Here is a 19,610-nt window from a genome sequence, read left to right as displayed (position 1 = left end):
AGTAGTTGTGTGGAGACAGTACTTTCAAAAAAAGTTGTTCTTCAGCCTCACTGACTTAGCGCTTTGTTTTGCACATCATAACATTTAATCAGCAGTAATTCTCCTGCACAGAAAGTTATCTGAGCAGAGTGCATAGACCAGGTCACATGAGATAGCTAGATCTTTCAGCAGCTACATTTTAATAAAAAGTGAAAAATACTTAGGTTGTTGAGAGGAAATTAAAATTTATCAGATTAACAAATTATTGTGAAGGTTTATAACAGGGATTAGCAAACAGAGTACAACACAATAGGCTATGATTTTTAAAATCTGGTTCTACTAACCACATCTGTAGTGCTTGCTGGCTAACACTGTATGCTGTAGACAAGAAGACAGTACACCAGCATCACGTGACAGAAGTTTAATCGGGGACTTTGATTTTTTTTAATAAATCACATAACGCTTTTCCAGTTATACTGACCTCTTAAAGTGCTAGGTGTTACAGCCACATTCACCCAATCGTGAGTGTGACTGGATGAATGATGTGTAAGGTAAGGGGGTGTTGACTGTGGTCTCCTTTTCTCCTACTACAGCAGCTCAACAAGCTCCCATTACAGCTGTAGTTGCACAATTGTAGGCCTTGTTCTTATTCATAAAATGAAATAATCGCAGACAAATCTGGATACATTTTAAATGGGGAAAAATAAACTGTCCCTTTTAATCAGGGTTGTGTGGTCATTGTAGGACAGCAGGTCCATGAGTTGTCCGTAACGCCCGTCCTTCCAGTACGGGCTCCGTAACTTGTCCATCTATCATCTATATAGGCTTATCCGTGCAGGTTTGCAGGGATTTCCAACAATCGATGCACAGTTAGCTTGTATTAAATTATTTTGGGGTTACCTTGGTGTGCAATATTTTTGCTCAAGCGGCTGTTGTGAGCAGTTGGTAGAGGTAAATCCAGCTGTTTAGAGATGAATCTTGCTGTAAATCTCTGAGATTGTGGTTCCAACCCGGACGGCTCACAACTGACAGAGTCATCTTTTCCAGGTTTGATGTTTGATATGTAATGTTTTAAATCTAACTTTTCACTTTTCTTTGTAGCAATTAGAGACATCTAAATTGCACTATTAATAAAATTCATAACTGTTATAATGTCATTCCATCTATCCATCCATCTTCTCTAGCCACTTATCCATGCAGGGTTGCAAAGGGCTGGAGCCTGTCAGGAGATTTATGGTCAAGAGGTGGGGTAAACCCTGGACAGATCTATTTATGTAATTATTTTAACAGTTATTATCATCATTTCCTCCAAAAACCGGAGGGAGATTTTCAGTCAACAGGGCTGGAGTAGCGCTGCTCAGCTTTCACGTTCGACATAGCCACTGTCACTGATACACTAACCAGTGGAATAATGATTAACAGGGATAAATCTGATTTGAGGTTATAAAACTCAGGCATAACATAATTTTTTTTTTTGCTGTTTTACAAAACATCTGCTGACAAAACAAATTATGTCTGCTGTTAAACATGTTAAAATGTTTAACAGCAGATATTTGGGTAAAAGCACTCCTTATTTAAAATCTTTGAAGATCAGACCCCTCATCCATAAGACGTCCATCTGTGAGTCATGAAAATATAAAAACAGACTTACTCATCCCATCATGCTTTCATGGGTTTGCTGCAAGCCTTGATCTTGAAAATGCATAATCATGTCCAAGGGTTTACTCCTTGGAGGGTCATGATAGCACATCTACTTATGCAAAAACTTTTAAAAGAGACAACTAAACATGTAGTCTTTTTACATCTAATCACTTGCACACAGTTAAAACTGATAAGTAAATAATCATAGTTCCACTTGTAATTCTAATCAGAATATCTGAATCAACATGATGTTTATTTATGTTTGTAAGAATTACAGGACTACACAAAATACACAAAATCTGCTTTATTGAAACTTAGCTTGTGCATAAACAATTATTTGAAATCAGTGAACTTGGCACAAGATTACTGTAATTATAATTGGTGAATTGATTTTACATATAGTTATAACCAAATGTGCGTAACATCCTGAGAACCATTTTCTATTTGACATTAAAAATGTTAGATTTCTTGGATCTGTTCTCTGCTTTTGGCTGGTACCCCAGATTCTGTTGCCAAGGCCTGATGAAGAACAAGTGAACTCTTCTGTTTTGGATCTTGGGAACTACAGCACCACAGCCATAGAAGTTCCTTCAGCAGACTCTACTCTGCTATTAAAGGTTAGTAAGCTCTTTATGTCCTTTAAAAAATAAAGCACAGTTAAGTTTTCAATAGGGTGATGTATGATGGTGAAGTAAAAGAAAAAGGATTCAGAATTTTTTTTAAATAGAAATGTAAATGGTCTCTGTGGATTTTGCACATCCAGAGACTGAATCTTTTTCTCCTCAAACTAAGTCAGATTTGATGGAGAGAATCTGTGAACATCAATTTTAAAGTCTAGTCACCAATTCTCAACTGGATAAAAATCTGGACTGGCACTGGACTTTGGCTGGGCATTTCTAACACATAAATTTGCTTTGATTTAATCCATTACACTGTAGCTTTGGCTGTTTGTTTTGGCTTGTAGTCCATCCAAAATGTGAACCTGCATGCAGCTCTCTAGTTTCCTGCAGCCTCTAACAGATTTTGTTTCCTGTTTTGAGCTTGATTTATCTTCAGCCCTTTTCTGTTTTTGCTAAAAAAATAAAAAATAATTACAGACATGTTTTTAGATCTCAAGCAATGCTTTGCTTTTAATTTCAATACTACCACAATGACCTTCTGTTTTAAAGATGGTGCCTTCAGTGGATCCTTTACCCTTCAAACTTTTCCTGGGTTACATGGATTACCCCACTGACACAAATTATGTAGCGATGACCGAGATGCCCCTTCCGGGAACTACTCAGGGTAATTAATTTTTCCCTCTATTATTATTATTAGTAACTTTTATGTTTCAAATGAGACATTTGTGTGAATAACCAGAGTATGTTTGTGTCTGAGACAGAAGAAAGATATACCTGGCTTCTTAGCCCCGCAAATTTAAAGGGGAACACTGGGTTGCATTATCTGGTGGTGAGGCCTATTGTTGGTCCAGGTATCAAATCTATCAATGCCACGTTATCTATTACTCCCATTACATCTTCATGCAAATTTTGGAATGAAACTCTGCTGGACTGGAAGGATTCTGGATGCAGAGTAAGCATAATTATTTATCATTAAGAGGCAGTTCTAATTAATGTTGCTTGAATTCTTTTGTGATAATAAAGTTTGTTTTGTCCTTTAAGGTTGGTGTCAAGACCACACATTTAGTCACCCAGTGCCTCTGCAAGCACCTTACTTTCTTTGGCAGCTCTTTCTTTGTGACTCCAAATCTGGTCGATCCTTCACGCACTGCTGAGCTTTTTGCAACCTTTGCTGAGAATCCAGTGGTTGTGTGCTTTGTTGGCGCTCTATTTGTGACCTACCTCCTCGTGGTTGTGTGGGCCCGAAGAAAAGACATCAAAGACACAGTCAAGGTGAAATGTCTCTCCAGAAAATTCCCTTTTATTAATTGATTTGTATTTAAAGTATAGTTTTGCCAACATTGAGCATCTTAAAATTTACAATTTTGTAATATACTGAAATTGAGATTTACACTTATATACATATCTGATTTTATATATTTTTTTATTTATGTTACACTAATAGGCAAAAAGACGCTTTTAGCAAGAAGACCCCGTTTAACAAGGCATAACTGAATTCACGTTGGATGGATGGATGGATGGATGGATGGATGGATGGATGGATGGATGGATGGATGGATGGATGGATGGATGGATGGATGGATGGATGGATGGATGGATGGATGGATGGATGGATGGAACAGTAATGAGTTTTGTTCTTTTACTCATGCGCAGGTAAAGGGTACGGTGCTGGAGGACAACGACCCCATGGACAATTATCGCTATCTGTTGTGTGTTTGCACTGGACATCGTGTAGGTGCCTCCACTTCCTCACAGGTAGTGGAAATATTTTAAAATATATATTTATACAGAGTATACAATCATTAAATACATATACCTAAGTGTTAGATTTTGAAAATCTTTTTTGAAATTTTTTAAATAAAATAAAATTATCTGAATAACTAAATGAGTTTATGTCTGGATAATGTGCAGAAAACAAAAAATATTTATAGTGCTAAAATATGATGAAGTAAAAAAAGTCAGTGTAATCAGTAAATTTAATAACAATTTTTCATGAGTGTTAATCGGCAGATATATTGGAAAAAAGGTCTGAATTGGGTTTGCTTTATACACGTTTTAAGGGGTGCCATGAGTTCTTGCACTGGTGAATTTGGTGGGGGGAAAAAAATAATTATTTCTTGACATAGGATCTTTTTCTTATAGATTTTTTTTTCCTAAATGTCAGAATATGCTACAGAAATAGAAGATTCATTTATTCTGAGACTTTTATACATCTGTAGCATGGATGCAAAAACGTGTGCAGGCTGCTGTTGCTAAAATTTAATGTTACTTGGACAAGGAACTAATGCATGTGAAAATAAAGGTTGTTTTTTATAGGTAAGTATACACAGGATGCTTGTAAAGCATATATCTATATCTAATGCCAAATTATCTGAGCTTTTCTTGAAATTAAAACAGTGGTTCTGTATGTAACCTACTTACATATTGTATCATGTATGTAATTAAGAAAATTCTTGGTAAATATTCTGCAGTTATATCACGTAAGTTGTGGGGTCTATATAAGAGGCATTGTGTTTATGCTCCTTCCCCAGCCTGTACATACAGTTAAGAAGTTAAGAAGTTTTAAAACATAATATTTTCTCAGGTTATAGTCACTCTGCTGGGTGCAGATGGAAACAGCAAGCCTCACCACCTGACTGATCCAAAGAAACCTGTTTTTGAGAGGGGAGCGGTGGATTTGTTCCTGCTGACTACACCCTCCTCTTTGGGCGAGCTGCAGGGCATCAGATTATGGCACAACAATTCTGGGAGTCATCCTGCTTGGTAAGAAATCACTAAAATATTTAAGAGACACAAAAATACTGAAATAATAGGAATAATTCTGTTTAAAAAAGTTGAATGCTCATGTTGGTAAAACAAACAACTTTGCTGTAATGTCTTCAGTCTTCCTGTTTTTTGCTGAAATCTCACCTAATGTTTAAAAGTAGCAATAAAATTAAATTTTTTTTTGAATAAACAGCAACATGCATTCAAAATGTTCAGTTTCTGTATTTCTGTACTTCCTCTGACTTCATTTTTAAATTCATAATTGAAACTCAGATTAGCAAGCATTGAATGTTCCTTAATCAAAAACATAAATGTGCATCTGCAATCAGGTATTGTCCATTTACTGACTGAAAAAACACCAGGTCACAAGTCAGGTTCTGTCAAGCTGAACGTCGGACACAGGAAAATTTTTGATGAAACCCCAATATTAACATCTTAAGACACGAAGAACAGTTGGCCTCATATAATCCAGACGGCATCATCATCATCACTTTATTAAAGACACAATTAGGTCCTTACTAGCAGCCATACAAACAAATAAAAAAAGGAAGAAACAATAAAATAAAAAATACTGGTGAAATCAGTTAAAATAATCACAAATGTATAAAGACTAAAACACCAATGGTGTAATTTTTTTTTATTATTTATTATTATTTTTTTTTGTGTCCTGTCAGACAATGTGGCAATTGAATTGTTGTCTTAATGCCAAAAAGAGCCCAACAGATTTTACTTTCACAAGTGGAGCATTACTGCTTTCGCCATAGTGCCCTGCTTGATTTATATGTGCAAGAAGCTTTATTAGATTTTATTCTGGGACTATTTCATGTTTAACAGACACTGAAACAGAATGCTAAAAGAGGAAAAAAGAGAACAACAGATGAGACAAAATGCTAAAAGGGAGAAAAGGTGAAAGAAAAATAGGAGAGGAAAGGGAGAGAGCAATATAACATCATCTGAGTCTGCTTCTACACCTGCAGAGAGAGATATAAAAAGAACAGCAAAACCAGCCGATATAGTATTACAGGTACAAACAACCAACACTTTGATACCATCACTGAAAAATACACAGTATTATTTAATACAAGATGTATAAAGTGACAGCTAAAGATAATAATAGGGGTGAAGTGAATCTGTAAGTACCTAAACCCCCCAAGCACCTGTAGGTGTTTGTCAGAGTACACTTGTGTATGTGAGGTTTATTCATAAGAAAAATGCTCAATAGTTGTTATGAGGAACCAAACAGCCGCCCCCGAGAGCACAGATGCAGACGCCAGGGGAACCAGAACCCCAGATACCTGAAGGGACCCCAGAGCAAAACTGCCCAAGAGAGGCCAATAAAGCCAACCTACCCAGTCCAAGATTTTATTTGTGAAATTAGCTAAACTACACATGCAGCTGCACATAAGGTTACGTAATACAGCATAAAAATCATTGATTTTTTTTCATTGATTTGATATCGTATTGTTGCACACTACATTCTGGCCTGTCTTTGTAAAACAAAAACAAAAAGAGCAAAAATTCAGACTTTATGAAATAAAATGTTGTTTTCTTCAGGTTTGTAGGCAACGTCCTGGTGCAGGATTTACAGACAGAACAGAAATGGTATTTTCTATGCAATTCCTGGCTGGCAATAGACATGGGTGATTGCTGCCTCGATAAACTCTTTCCTGTTTCTACAGAGATGGATCTGAAGAAATTCAGGTAAGGCATCAGTGTAGTGGCACTTTGAAGTGCACAATTACTATGCTAGCACACTATTATAGTCTACACAGTAAAAGCGAATCCCAGGATGCAATTTTTCATTGAATTTGAATGACAAGAGTTCAAATCAAATGTAAATCAGATGCAATAGCAGGCTTGGATGTCAGTTTGAAGAAACAAATTTTATTGTAAGAGAACCAAACCCTTTTGAAATGTGGCTTTAAAAAACACAAAGTTTTCAGCTGAAGCCAACTCCATGACTAATGAGGGTATTACCATTTTGAAAAAAAACATAATCTGTTTTAGGAATACTAATTTGCAAATCGTTAATAGTGAAATAATGTTTTGGTGTAATTAAAGCTCTCCATGCAGTCTAACCATAAGTTAGTTTAATTTAATTAACGAGTTTAATTGGTTGCAGGACTTTGAACTAACTGCAGTTAACAAGAATTCTTAAAACTATAAATTTTTCAATAAAATAACTATAAAATATCTGTTATTTTCTTATCTTTTCAGTACATCCCACAAATATTCTATCTAAAAACTGAGCTGATGACTTAAAGAGAATTCATGGCTTTTCTTTACTCTTAAAGGCAAATGTCATCCAAAGTTTTGTTGTATCAAGAAGAGATCAAACTATGACGTTAATCCTTCTCTAATTGGGAGTTTACTTGAATTTCTAAACCTTTAGATTTCACTTGGCTGCTTTTATCTTGCAGTAATCTGTTCTTCATGAAGACAGCGAGGGATTTTAGTGACGGCCACCTTTGGTACTCTGTGATCAGTCGACCACCGAGCAGCACTTTTACTTGTGTACAAAGGGTTTCCTGCTGTTTCTCCCTGCTGCTGTGCACCATGCTGACCAGCATCATGTTTTATGGGATCCCAACAGACCCCTCAGATCAGGTCATGGATTTGGGTACATGCAGTTTTGTTTACACGTCACAACACCAAAGGAAACAGAAGAAGAAAAGAAAACAGACCCGTCTCATGAAATCTGTGTTTTCAGGTCACTTTGAGTTCACCTGGCAGCAGTTCATGGTCGGGGTCCAGAGTTCCCTCATCATGTTTCCAATAAACCTCCTCATAGTCAGCATCTTCAGAAACACTCGTCCTCGGGAGACGTCTTGTTGTTGCAGCAAAACAAAGAAAGCGAGTCGCCTCCAGCAAAAGGGCGGCGTTTCTTTGCAAGCGACAACCACCGCCACCAACAATGGAAGCGTCACTTTAGAGATCATCATAAAAGCAAGTGCTTTGTTCCTTTCTGCAAAACAAACTTATAAAACCTTCACAAACCTGAAATTTATTTATAAAATTTTTACATGTGCTCTCAATCCTGTTTATTTCATTCTTATTTTATGAGATGGACCAGGAAAATTATACATGGTTTATAATATTTTTTACATGTAAAAATCTGTGTGCATACATTAGTTATCAGTCACCCTAGGGAATATCACATTTTAGAATGACCTTTCACTGCAAATACAGCGGCAAAAAATTGTTGTAGCTGGGTTTCGACTGGGTCATTTTGGCACATGATTTACTTTGAAATAAACCAGCCTGTTGTTGCTCAGTCTTCTGCAGCCTCTAAAACTATTTCTTCTGGGATTCCCCTTGATTCAACTCCATCCATCTTCCCATTACCCCTGACTAAGCTCCCAGTCTGTGGTATATAAAATATCACCACAGCATGATGGGGATATGTTGTACCAGCATCCTCATATAAAGTCACCATGCTTTACTTTGAGGATTTTCTTTTCAGGGTGACTTGCTGTGTTTTTTATTTTACCACAGATAGCACTTTGCATGTTAGCCAGAAGGTTGAACTTTGGTTTCATCTGACCAGAGCGCCTATTTGACTTGTCCATAAAAGCCAGATTTCTTGAGTGGACAAGCAATGGCTGTCCTGTCGAGAGGTTAGGCATTTCTATGCAGCTCTCCCGGTTCTTACTATGTGCTTCTTGGTTGTTTCTCTGATCACGGTTCTACCTGCCTGTCCATTCACTTCATGTGGATGGCCATGTCTTGGTAGAATTGTCGTTGTGCCATACTCTTGTAAACGGGTAAGGCTGGTGAACCTGATATTCAGCCAAACACAGAGTTAGGATTAAAAGGTTTATTGAAGGGGATGAGTAGTGGCATCTGAGGCAGACACGCAGAACTAGACTAGACAGATGAGTAACGGCTGAAAGTGCAGGCAGGCAGGGATGAGCAGGAGACCAGAAGATGCAGGTAGTGACAGACCAGAACGGGCAGAGCGAGCTGCTGGAACTCACGGGGAAAACCAGCAGAACTGCAGCATGTAGACACAGGCAACTTTCTTCAGGGAAGGGACCAGAAGAGTGCAGCTGACTGAGAACACAGAAACTGGCAGAGTCAAAGCAAATCAAACGAGACAAGGTGAGATCAGAACAGACGTTCTGGCAGGGATAAGTTGGCTAAAGCAGGTAATGTAGACAGGTGAACAGGTGAGCCAAGTTGACTAATTAGAGATCAGGTGGAGCTGATCTAGAACAAAGTCGTGGCTGGAGGGAGACTTAACAGATTGGATGATAGCTTTGAGGTGAAGGCAGATTAAAAAAACTCCAGAAAAATCCAAAACAAACACAAATCTAAATCATGACAACTTTCTCTATTTTCAATTGAAGAGTGTTGGGTGGGAGGTTCAAAGCTTGTGATATAACCCTATAATCTGCTGTAAACTCCACAAATATGCCCTATGTTTATTGATTACCTCTACAACTTCTGCTAGCAATAGTTGTACTGTATTTTAATTAGATGTATCGCTGTACAGGAGGTGAATACAAATACATACTATGGGTTTTGGATTTTTACTTGTACAAAAATGCCATGTCTCATTTCCATTCCACTTCAAAATACACGAGGGTTACAATTGTAAAATTACAAAAACATGTAAAAGTTCAGTGAATACAAATACTTTTGAAACTACATGTTTATCAGCTCTTGATGATTTTTTTCTTTTTTTTCTTTGAGCTTGTGAAACCTTGATTTTAGATGTTAATAGTAATGATAGAATACTGATCATTCACAAATGCATGTTGTGCATATAGTTTTATTGCATATAGAATAATATGTTTGTATGCTCAAACATGTAGGACATTTCAAGAATCCTTCAGTCGCTCTATGAGCTAACCAAATGCAACATTCCATCCAACGAGTCTGAATTTGGGCCTGGAAAGGAAACTGACATCAGTGCTGTCCTTGCTGAGGTGGAAGAATTTCTCAAACAGAATACCAAATGCAGCAATGACACCCAGACAAAAGCACAGTCTCAACTAACAGGTGGGTCCTGCTCTTGCAAAAGCAGTGTTGTCATTCAGGTCAGAAGCAGTAGAAAACTTGGGGAAAGCAAACAGCAGGTAGGTCTGTTCTTAAATTGCTCAGAAATAAACAAAACCAGATGTGTTAAATCAGGGGTAGCCAAGTCCAGTCCCTGAGAGCTTCTATCCTGCAACTTTAAGATGCATCCCTGCTCCAACGCATCTGAATCTAACAAATGGCTTGTTACCATGCCTCTTTGGAGCTGAATGACACGCTGAAGAAATGATTGAGCCATTTGCTTCAGGTGTGTCGAAGAAGGGATGCATTTAAAAGCCGTAGGATAGTGGCTCTTAAGCACTGGACTTGGACAATCCCTGCCGTGCAACATCATGTCTCTTATTTTATGCGTCGAAGCACTTAACAGTGTGTGTTAAATGTTTCAAATACTCCACAAAAACATCAGTAGTTTTCAAAGACTGAACTTTGTACATTTTTTAACATTGCAGTGCATGTTTGTGTCAACAGACGAGGGTATTGAGAAGAAGAGCAACAAAATCCAGCATCTACACAGACAGATATGTCATCTTTCAAAGCAGCTGAGTGTGATGGGCCCCTCCAGCTTCCCCAGCCCACAAACTTTCGATAACGCCGAGCGGCAGGTCCAGGGGATGAAGAGCTTCCTTGAAGATCAGTTTCTGGCATCAAGCCATGTGGACCAAGATGACCCTATATATCAGAAGTATTTATTAAAAATTAACCAAACTTTATGGTTTTATTTTGAGTTTCAACTGTTCTTCTGACAACTTAGACGAAACAAAGTTTGAGTTTTCTGGCTGAGCCAATTTGTTAGGCTCATCTTGACACAATGTGCTCATGCTTGTGTAGCTGTAGTCCTATTTGAATACGGTTTAAATTGATGAGTCCCAATATTTAGACTGTGATCAGATGAAGAGAAACTTAATTTCTTTTTCCAGTATGGGTATTGTGTTAAAATTCAGCATCATTTGGCTTTGCTGCAATTGTTGGCTAAAATATCATTGATATCCAAATTGCAAATAGAATAGGCAAGAATTGTAGCGTTGCACCTCGGAGGTGAATTTGCCTACAGTGTCCTTCCTAGAAAAAAAAGTATTGTTGCCAAAACTATACTGTATGTTAGATCAAATGGGCCTAATTAAATTGCTCTTAGGAGGTAGTTTGTGTTTACATGGTTGTTTGTCCTGTGTGTCTCTGTGTTGCTCTGTGATGGACTGGCAACATGTCATCCAGGATGTACCCCACCTCTCACCCAATGACCACTGGAGTTGGGCACCAACCCAAATATTTAAAACAACTGAATACACTGTATGTTACATGTTATAGCTATAGTCCTGCTGTGCCAGATGTTAATGCTAGTTTGTAAGCCACGTAATTAGGAATGCATTGTGTTTCAAATTACTTTTATTGAAATTTTCGGCTCTTCTATTGCAGTACTAGAGCTGATAATATGATAGCTGTAGTGATTGTGTATGAAATATGTTTTGCTTATGTGAAGCATCTGAAAGGGATGAGAAAAATAAGCGGAGAAGCTCTGATATGTTTAAGTAACCATAACTAGGACTGTAGCACAGGCCTGCATCCTAACTGCTTGTAATAGTACTAACTGCGTTTCAGCAAACGCAGGGTTTGAGTTAAAGCCTTTTTCATAACTCTCCAATTACAGGAATATTCCTGAGCATGGCACGTCAAGTGATGGTGGTAAAAAGAAAAAGCCACAGCCTCGGGGTGTGTTACCCTGGTGGTTTGTCTTTGTTGGCTGGTTGCTGGTGATTGGAACCAGTTTTGTATCGGGATATTTCACAATGCTGTATGGACTGAAATTTGGGAAGGAGCGCTCCATCAGCTGGTTGGTGTCCATGATCATCTCCTTCTTTCAGAGTCTTCTCTTTATTCAGCCAATAAAGGTAAGGATTAGTATAGTTTTCTCTTTATATTTCTTTGATGCCCCAAAATCATTACTATTAGATTGAATTATAGAGCTCTGGTTGACAATTTAATTCTGTAAATATTACACACAGAAAATACAAAGATTGGATATTACCTTAAAAATTTGCATTTACATATTCCATGTGCTGCAGGTGATATGTCTTGCAGTCTTCTTCGCATTGGTAATAAAGAGAGTTGATGAAGAAGATTTTGAAAATGTGGCATTTGAAAGAAACCCTGGTAATGTATAAATCCTCCCAAAATACAGCTCCTTGCAAAATTATTCACCTCTCTTGGCATTTTCCTGTTTTCTTGCCTCACAACCTGAAATGAAAGTGGATTGTTTGAGAGTTTGCACTGTTTGATTTACAGAACATACCTACAACTTTGAAAGTGTGGTTATGCACGCTGAGACCTCTGGTGTGCATAACTGTTCACCCCCTTCTAAAGTCAGTATTTTGTAGAGCCACCTTTAGCAGCAATTACAGCAGCAAGTTGCTTTGGATAAGACTTTATGATCCCGCCACATCTTCCCCCTGAGGTGTTTTTTCTTCCTTAAAGCAAAATTGCTCCAACTCCTTCATGTTGGATCATGTTGTGAATGATGCGATCTTCAAGTCCAACCACAGATTTTCAATGGAGGTCCGGCCTTTGAGTAGGCCATTCCAATACTTTTAAATATTTTCTCTTAAACTACCCATGTCTTGCTTTAGCAGTAGGCTTCAGGTCATTGTCAGACTTGGAATTTTCCTTGGCGGTCAAAAAGTAAAATTTTAGTTTAATCTGACTTGAGCACTTTCTTCCATTCATTGAGTTACATATTTTCCTTCTGGCAAACTAAAAACACGGCTTCTTACTTTTAACAGTAAGTAACGTTGTTGTTTTTTCTGGCCACTCTTCCACAAAGACCGACACTATGGTGTACAGGTAATTGTGGTCCTATGGACAGATCGCTCAGTCTCTGCTGTGGTGCTCAGCAACTCCTTCAGGGTGACATTTGTTCTCTGTGCTGCCTCTCTGATTAATGCCCTCCTTGTCAGGTCTGTGAGTTCTGGTGGGTGGTCCTATCATTGCAGTTTTCTTGTGGTACCAGGTGATTTCCATTTGAAGATGATGTATTTGGTAGTGTTCCAGGGTCACATCAAATATATCTGGATATTTTTCTACACTGCCTGGCCAATAAAAAGTCGCCACCTGGATTTAACTAACAAAATAGTTACAAGCCTCCCGTTGGATAATTACAACGTGGGCGATTATGTTTCAACCGGCAACAAGTTATTTAACCACAACTGGTGCAATGAGTTGCTTCTCATTTCTTAAACAACCATGTTGAACGACACATCCTGCGGTTGTGGAGAAGATGTCGGTCTGTTTTAGAAGGGTCATGTCATTGGCATGCATCAAGCAGAGAAAACATCTGAGGAGATTGCAGAAATTACCAAAATTGGGTTAAGGAAGGATAGCATGGTGGCTGGAAGGATAGTGGGGACCCATCGTCTTCGAGGAAAAAATGTGACCGGGAAAAAAAATCCTGAAAAAAAAACATTTGGTGAAATCAAATTGAAGAAAAACAACAGTAGGACACCGGGCTAAGTTTAATAGTGAAAGTAAGAGCATTTCTACATGCACAATGCAAAGGGAACTCAAGGGATTGGGACTGAACAGCTCTGTAGCCTTAAGAAAACCACAAATCAGTAAGGCTAACTAGAAAAAAAAAGGCTTCAATTTGCTAGGGAGCATAAAGATTGGACTGATGAGTCCAGATTTACCTTGTTCCAGAGTGATGGGGGCATCAGGGTAAGAAGGGAGGCAGGTGAACTGGTGCACCCATCATTTTCGGTGCCTATTGCACAAGCCCTTGATCGTCAAGGTTCAGCAACAGTATGTGTTCAAAGAATGAGGTCAGCTTACTAGCTGAATCTACTGAATGACCAGGTTATTCCATCGATTAATTTTTTCTTCCCTGATGGCACGGACATATTCTAAGATGACAATGCCAGGATTCATTGGGCTCGAAATGTGAAAGAGTGGTTCAAGGAGCACGAGACGTCATTTTCACACATGGATTGGCCACCAGAGTCCAGACCTTAACCCCATTAAGAATCTTTGGAATGTGCCGGAGAAGGCTTTCCACAGCAGGCGGACTATACCATCATCAATGCAGGATCCTGGTGAAAGATTAATGCAACACTGGGTGGAAATACATTTTGTGACATTGCAGAAGCTTATTGAAACAATGCCAAAGTGAATGTGTGCCGTAATGAAAGTTAAAGGCGGTCCAACAAAATATTAGTGTGTGTGACCTTTTTCTTTTAGTGACGACTTTATTTGGCCAAGTAGAATATAACCCCACAGTGACTTGTACTTCTCAACATCTTTGTCCCTGAAATTTATCTGTTCAAAGTTTTTATTTCTCATTGCAATCATATATTACAATGAAAGTTGTGTTCTGCTTTTAACCTAACCTTAAGGAGCAGTAGGCGGCTTTGTTGCACTCAGGGAGAAATTTGGGGTTAAGGGTCTTGCTCGGGGACCCATAATGGCAGTCTCTAGGGTCTGAATTGGGTACTTGCGGCCTTGTGAGAATGCTGCAAGTACCTTCTCAGAAGTGGTTACCTTCCTCTAACCACTAGGCCACCACTTCATGACATGATGCCCCTTGTTTAATGGTGTTACAGCCTCTTGGGCTTTTCAGAAAAGGTGTGTTTATACTGACAGATCATGTGAAATGTAGGTTGCCCAAAGGGGGACTTTATTTCACTGAATATGTGATGTTTGAAGGTAACGGGTTGCATCAAAACTTTTAAGGCATTTCATAACAGGCGTGAATACAAATGCAGATGTTTATTTTCAGAGGTATTTAAATATATTTTTTTTCCATTTAAGTTCACAAATGTAGACAATTTTGAGCAGAACCATTTCTTAAAAAAGATTGTAATGCATTTAAATTACAGGTAGGTTTGTAGCTAAATAAGAAAAAGGCCAAGGGGGCAAATACTTTTGCGAGCTACTCTGCACTATGAATTTCAACAAATAACAACGAATATTCACAAACGTATAATACACAGGTGATCAAAATAATCAACCCACAAAGCAAAGGGATTACCACCTCTATGAGCCACCTCCTCCTGCAGACATCGAGAGAATGAAAAGGAACAAGATTTTGGAACAGAAGGCCTTTGCTTTGCTCAGTGAGATTTTGGGTGAGTATGTAGTATGCACATTGGGAGATTCAGAAAAATTAACAGGTGCAGGGTGTTTTCATTGTAGGGTGTATAAGTTTGTACAAAAAAAAAAAAGCCACGTGGTGCCACTGTGTCCGTGGTAGAGAAAGTTTACCACATATGGAGGCTGTAGTCCTTGACACAGCTGTCTATGGCCATTTCCCATCTCTGCCGTTCTTTCTGTCCAGCTAGGAAGAAAGCTCATCAGCGCCACAAAAGAGAAATTCCAAAAAATCTTTAAATTATAATTCTAAATTTGTTGGTTGCAGATCTAGAGTGAGCTATTATAAGGTATTTAAATTTTTGTGTTTCAGTTTATATGGGATTCATGTGGATGTTGCTGCTGGTGGCCTACGGCCAGAAAGATCCCAACGCTTTTTTCCTCAAGAAGCACATTAGAAATAGCTTTGCTAAAGATGTGCCAGACACCATGACTCTTCAGGATGTGTTTACATGGGCTAACACCACTCTGCTCCAAAACCTTTTTGGTGAATACCCAGGTAAGAATCCTCCTGAAATATTGAAGTGTACCCACACAGCAACAGCTTCTATTTTTAAACAGCTGGAGATAGTCTTTAAAAACTGAGTTTAGATTTATAAAAACTCAAAAACACCTTAGTCAGTGAGCCATGTGCACAGGAAAATGTGTCTAGCTTTGTATGAAAACAATGTTGAGACTTTTCATATGTGCCAAAAGACAGCAGTTATTGAGCCTATTTGAAACCTTTAATGCTCACTTAAGCAGATGCCAAAGTCTGGTTTAAAAAATTATTATATTCGCCGGAGAGAAAACCAAATGTGTTTATTAAATTTTGCCTTATTGCTTTTTTTTAATCACATACTAATAGGATTTATAAAAGCCATTGTGCAAGGTAACGAAACAGTTATTGTTATCAACTGGTAGCAGATCATCATTTATATTTTCTGAAACAAGCTATAGCTACTTTAAGACATTTGGAATATTGCACCTGCATATGTTACAATTTCTGTTAAAGTTATGAGGCTTCTTGGGAAGTCCCTATCTGTTTTTAATTTTTTTTTAGCCAGTGTGAAAATCTAAGTGTTACCAAGAAGGACCAATTAGCTGTTCGAACAAAAATACACAATTTTGCAGGATATGTGAGGCATTGTGCAATATTGAAAAGGATTGTAAAAATCCCAGTTTTTAAAAATGTTTTCCCTCAGGATTTATTACAGATGGAAACTCCAAGCTGGTGGGGAATGCCCGTCTTCGGCAGTTAAGAGTTCAGCAGAAGTCATGCCAGATTGCAAGTGTCATGCTTGCATTAGCGCCGGACTGCCATGCCCCATATTCATGGGAGATAGAGGACACGGGGTCCTACGAACCTGGCTGGAATCATTCTGTTAAAGATAATATTTCTGTAAGCGCCTCCTCTCCATGGACGTACCAGAGCGAAGCCGAGCTCAGGACTCAGCCTGTCTGGGGAAGGCTGGTGCTCTACAGAGGAGGGGGCTTTGTAGCTGAGCTCGGCCCTGATTTTGAAAATGGAAGCAGGCATGTACATTTCCAGAATATTTCCTTTTTATCATATTTATAATGCACATGTTGACATGGTTATGTTCAAAAGCAAAGTTTAACAGTTAAGATGAAAAGGCTGTAAGGCACTTAAACAGACAGCATTTAAAATATAATGTTCTTCGTCTACAGCACACTTGAGTATCTTTTCCACAGTAAATGGCTCGATAAGTACACAAGGGCAATCTTTGTGGAGTTCACTGTTTATAATGCAAATGTGAACCTCTTCTGTATCGTCACACTCTTGATGGAGACCCCAGCAGTAGGTAAGTGCTCCTTCTAAAGGCCGCTATCAGAATCCATCTACGATTTTGTTAAACATAATCTTCTGCAAAATGCACTTATTTGTCTCTCTCTTCATTATCATGCTTTTTGCTATATGGATTAAATCATATCTTTCATTTTGCAGGAGCATTTCAGTTCCACAGTGAACTGCAGGTTATTCGTCTTTACCCGTCAACAGGGGGTCTTTACTTCTTCGTCATGGCTGCTGAGATCATTTATTTGCTATTCATTATTTATTACATGTTCAAGCAGGTAAAGACTTCATTCAGTAATTTAAATTGTTTGCCACATACACATGAGAAACATTTAAGCTTGAGTTTTCTTAGTATTTCAGGTTTTGCATAGTAAAATCATCATGCAATTTGTGTAAGACAAATGATTCCTCAGGGATCTTACGAGTTTTGTACAACAGAGACTTAGCCAGTTTATTTTAAAATAAATAAAAAGTACATGTACAATAAAAAATTAGCAAATATGTTTTTTTAAGTCTTAAATCTGTTCATCAACATATCCTGAAAGCATTACATTTCTGCAACAGCAATTGACTCTTTGAGAAATTAGAGTTAGAATTATGTAGAATATATCAATCATCATGTCCCTCAATGTTTCTTCTTTTTAACTTTAAGGTAGAGAAATCCTTTAAATACTTTTATACAGAAGAACTGCAATTTTTTTGTGTTTTATCAATGTACACAATAATAATGTTGGAAAACAAGCCCTCAAAATCAGTGCTTCGTGGTAAAAAAGTGGCTTTGAAATGTTTTAACAAATGGAAAAATCTTTAAGCAAAGCATCTGTTAATTGATGCGGGTCTCCAATGTAAATCACTAAATAAAATATGAAAATAAGTTGTTTTTGTAAAAAGCCCCATGTAGTTCTGTGGAAGCAATTACCTCCCCAGCATATTTAGTAAAATTCTGGAATTGTTACCTGGGATCTGCAGCTGAACATCAGCACCCAGGTGTGAAGATTCAAAAAAATCAAATCAGATCAAATCAAATCCGATCAAATCTGAATTACTGCAATGGAGAGTGTGAGACAACACTCCTTGTGCCACTCCTTGCTGCTGTTCTCTAACAATGAGCTTTGGAGAGTTTTTTTTTCACCCCTTTCCCCTTCTTGCTGTGCATGGCAGCAAGATAAGTTTGCGTCTTCCTCCGACTGTGATTGTCATAGTGCCAGTTGATAATTCTCAGTGTATCAGAACATCATGGAAACGTTGGTTTCTTTTAGTAGTCAGATTATGACTTACAGGCTCCTTCGGGGCTCATTTTGCTTGAATTACTGCGTCAGTGCCGTGTAGCACAAAAACAATCAGCTCATGCCACTGCTGAGATGTTGGGAAAGCCCAGGCTGATTTTCAGATATTCGAATGAAATGCAAAATCTACTTTCAACAATAACAACAGTTTAGTCTTTGTTCTCATTATTTTTTTTTCATCTTTGATTTAGGAGTGGCTCAACATAGTAGTTGTAACCCTTGGATACTTCTGATTGTGGTTGCTGTTGAAGCACTGACTCTGTAGGGTGTGAAGTTTTGCTTCACAATCCCCATAAGACCCTGCTTATCACTTTTTATCCAGATTTCTTTTGCTACAACAGTATTTCCTTACACTCAGCTTCACATTAATAGTCTGAATGCAGCAGTATGTAACTACTGAACGTTTTTAGCAAACCTTTTGTGTTTTGTCCTCTATGGCAGTGGGTCTCAAATATTTTCTGCTGCGCCTCCCTTTGAAGAATGATAAAAATGTCATCCCCCTCAGCCCAACAAAATTGGTCTGAAATGTAACCTTTATGGTTCTCTCTCTTAATGCATTTAAACTCTGAGGATTACCCATAATTACTTTTACATTTTATATCAGTTAAATACATTATATAACAATGATTTCTAACAACTAGAACTTTTCAACATCACAACATTTTGTAAACTATATGATATTAAGAACAATCTAAAATATGTCTAGCCTGACACATCCCAGCAGTTAAAAGAAAACTACAAAACCTGCCATTTTTCAGCCAGCCATTTGGTGCCACCCATGATTTGATTTGAGTCTGTTTTGCTAATAGCACTGGTGCAGAAAATGCTACTTATGTGTTTTACTAAATCAGTCTGACAAGAAATGTCATAGTTCTGTGACTCTGACATGAATGTGAACTTTTTTTCTGTAAAACCTATATTCAGCTATAAAGCAGTTACAGTTAGATAAGGAAAAAGCCATGCACTCATGACATTTTGTTTCTGGCTTTAATAGCAACAATCTTCCATCATTTGTAATTATGTTACATGTGGTTTTATGCCGCATCATTTCATAACTTAATGATGTTCTTTCACCTGCAAAAGCCATTTTTACACCCATGGTTGTCCACTATTAGCTGTAATTTAACTTAAAATACGATGCCTTTGTGTGCCTTCAGCAGTCCCTTAAGACCTTTATGTTGTCACAGGTAGAAAATATTGTAAAGAAAAAACTGAGAAATAAGATTTTTGATTAAAGAAAATGTCTGAAAGTGAAAACTGAATGGTTGACACCTTGCAAAGGCATTCATCACCCTTGGAACATTTCAAATGTTGTTATAACCATGAACTTTCATGCCTTTTATTGGGTTT

General features: G+C 37.9%; 1 protein-coding gene across 1 annotated transcript in view; it reads left to right on the top strand.

Moving 5' to 3' along the window:
- The first annotated feature begins 2,789 nt into the window (after positions 1–2,789).
- LOC118563560 (polycystic kidney disease protein 1-like 2) overlaps positions 2,790–19,610 on the top strand; it is a 31,373-nt gene continuing 14,552 nt past the window's right edge. The window contains exons 1-17 of the mRNA XM_036138648.1: positions 2,790–2,904; positions 3,002–3,192; positions 3,282–3,512; positions 3,894–3,995; positions 4,825–5,003; positions 6,561–6,707; positions 7,427–7,626; positions 7,717–7,952; positions 9,824–10,010; positions 10,515–10,728; positions 11,692–11,932; positions 12,107–12,194; positions 15,023–15,157; positions 15,493–15,678; positions 16,364–16,694; positions 16,848–16,981; positions 17,125–17,252. Of these exons, the coding sequence (XP_035994541.1) occupies positions 2,790–2,904; positions 3,002–3,192; positions 3,282–3,512; positions 3,894–3,995; positions 4,825–5,003; positions 6,561–6,707; positions 7,427–7,626; positions 7,717–7,952; positions 9,824–10,010; positions 10,515–10,728; positions 11,692–11,932; positions 12,107–12,194; positions 15,023–15,157; positions 15,493–15,678; positions 16,364–16,694; positions 16,848–16,981; positions 17,125–17,252 (3,045 nt within the window). The remainder of the gene's footprint in view (positions 2,905–3,001; positions 3,193–3,281; positions 3,513–3,893; positions 3,996–4,824; positions 5,004–6,560; positions 6,708–7,426; positions 7,627–7,716; positions 7,953–9,823; positions 10,011–10,514; positions 10,729–11,691; positions 11,933–12,106; positions 12,195–15,022; positions 15,158–15,492; positions 15,679–16,363; positions 16,695–16,847; positions 16,982–17,124; positions 17,253–19,610) is intronic.

This window comes from Fundulus heteroclitus, chromosome 7, assembly GCF_011125445.2.
Source record: "Fundulus heteroclitus isolate FHET01 chromosome 7, MU-UCD_Fhet_4.1, whole genome shotgun sequence".
Lineage (NCBI taxonomy): Eukaryota > Metazoa > Chordata > Actinopteri > Cyprinodontiformes > Fundulidae > Fundulus > Fundulus heteroclitus.
The sequence above is the reverse complement of the archived record's forward strand: the minus strand, read 5'-3'. Positions and strand labels throughout refer to the sequence as shown.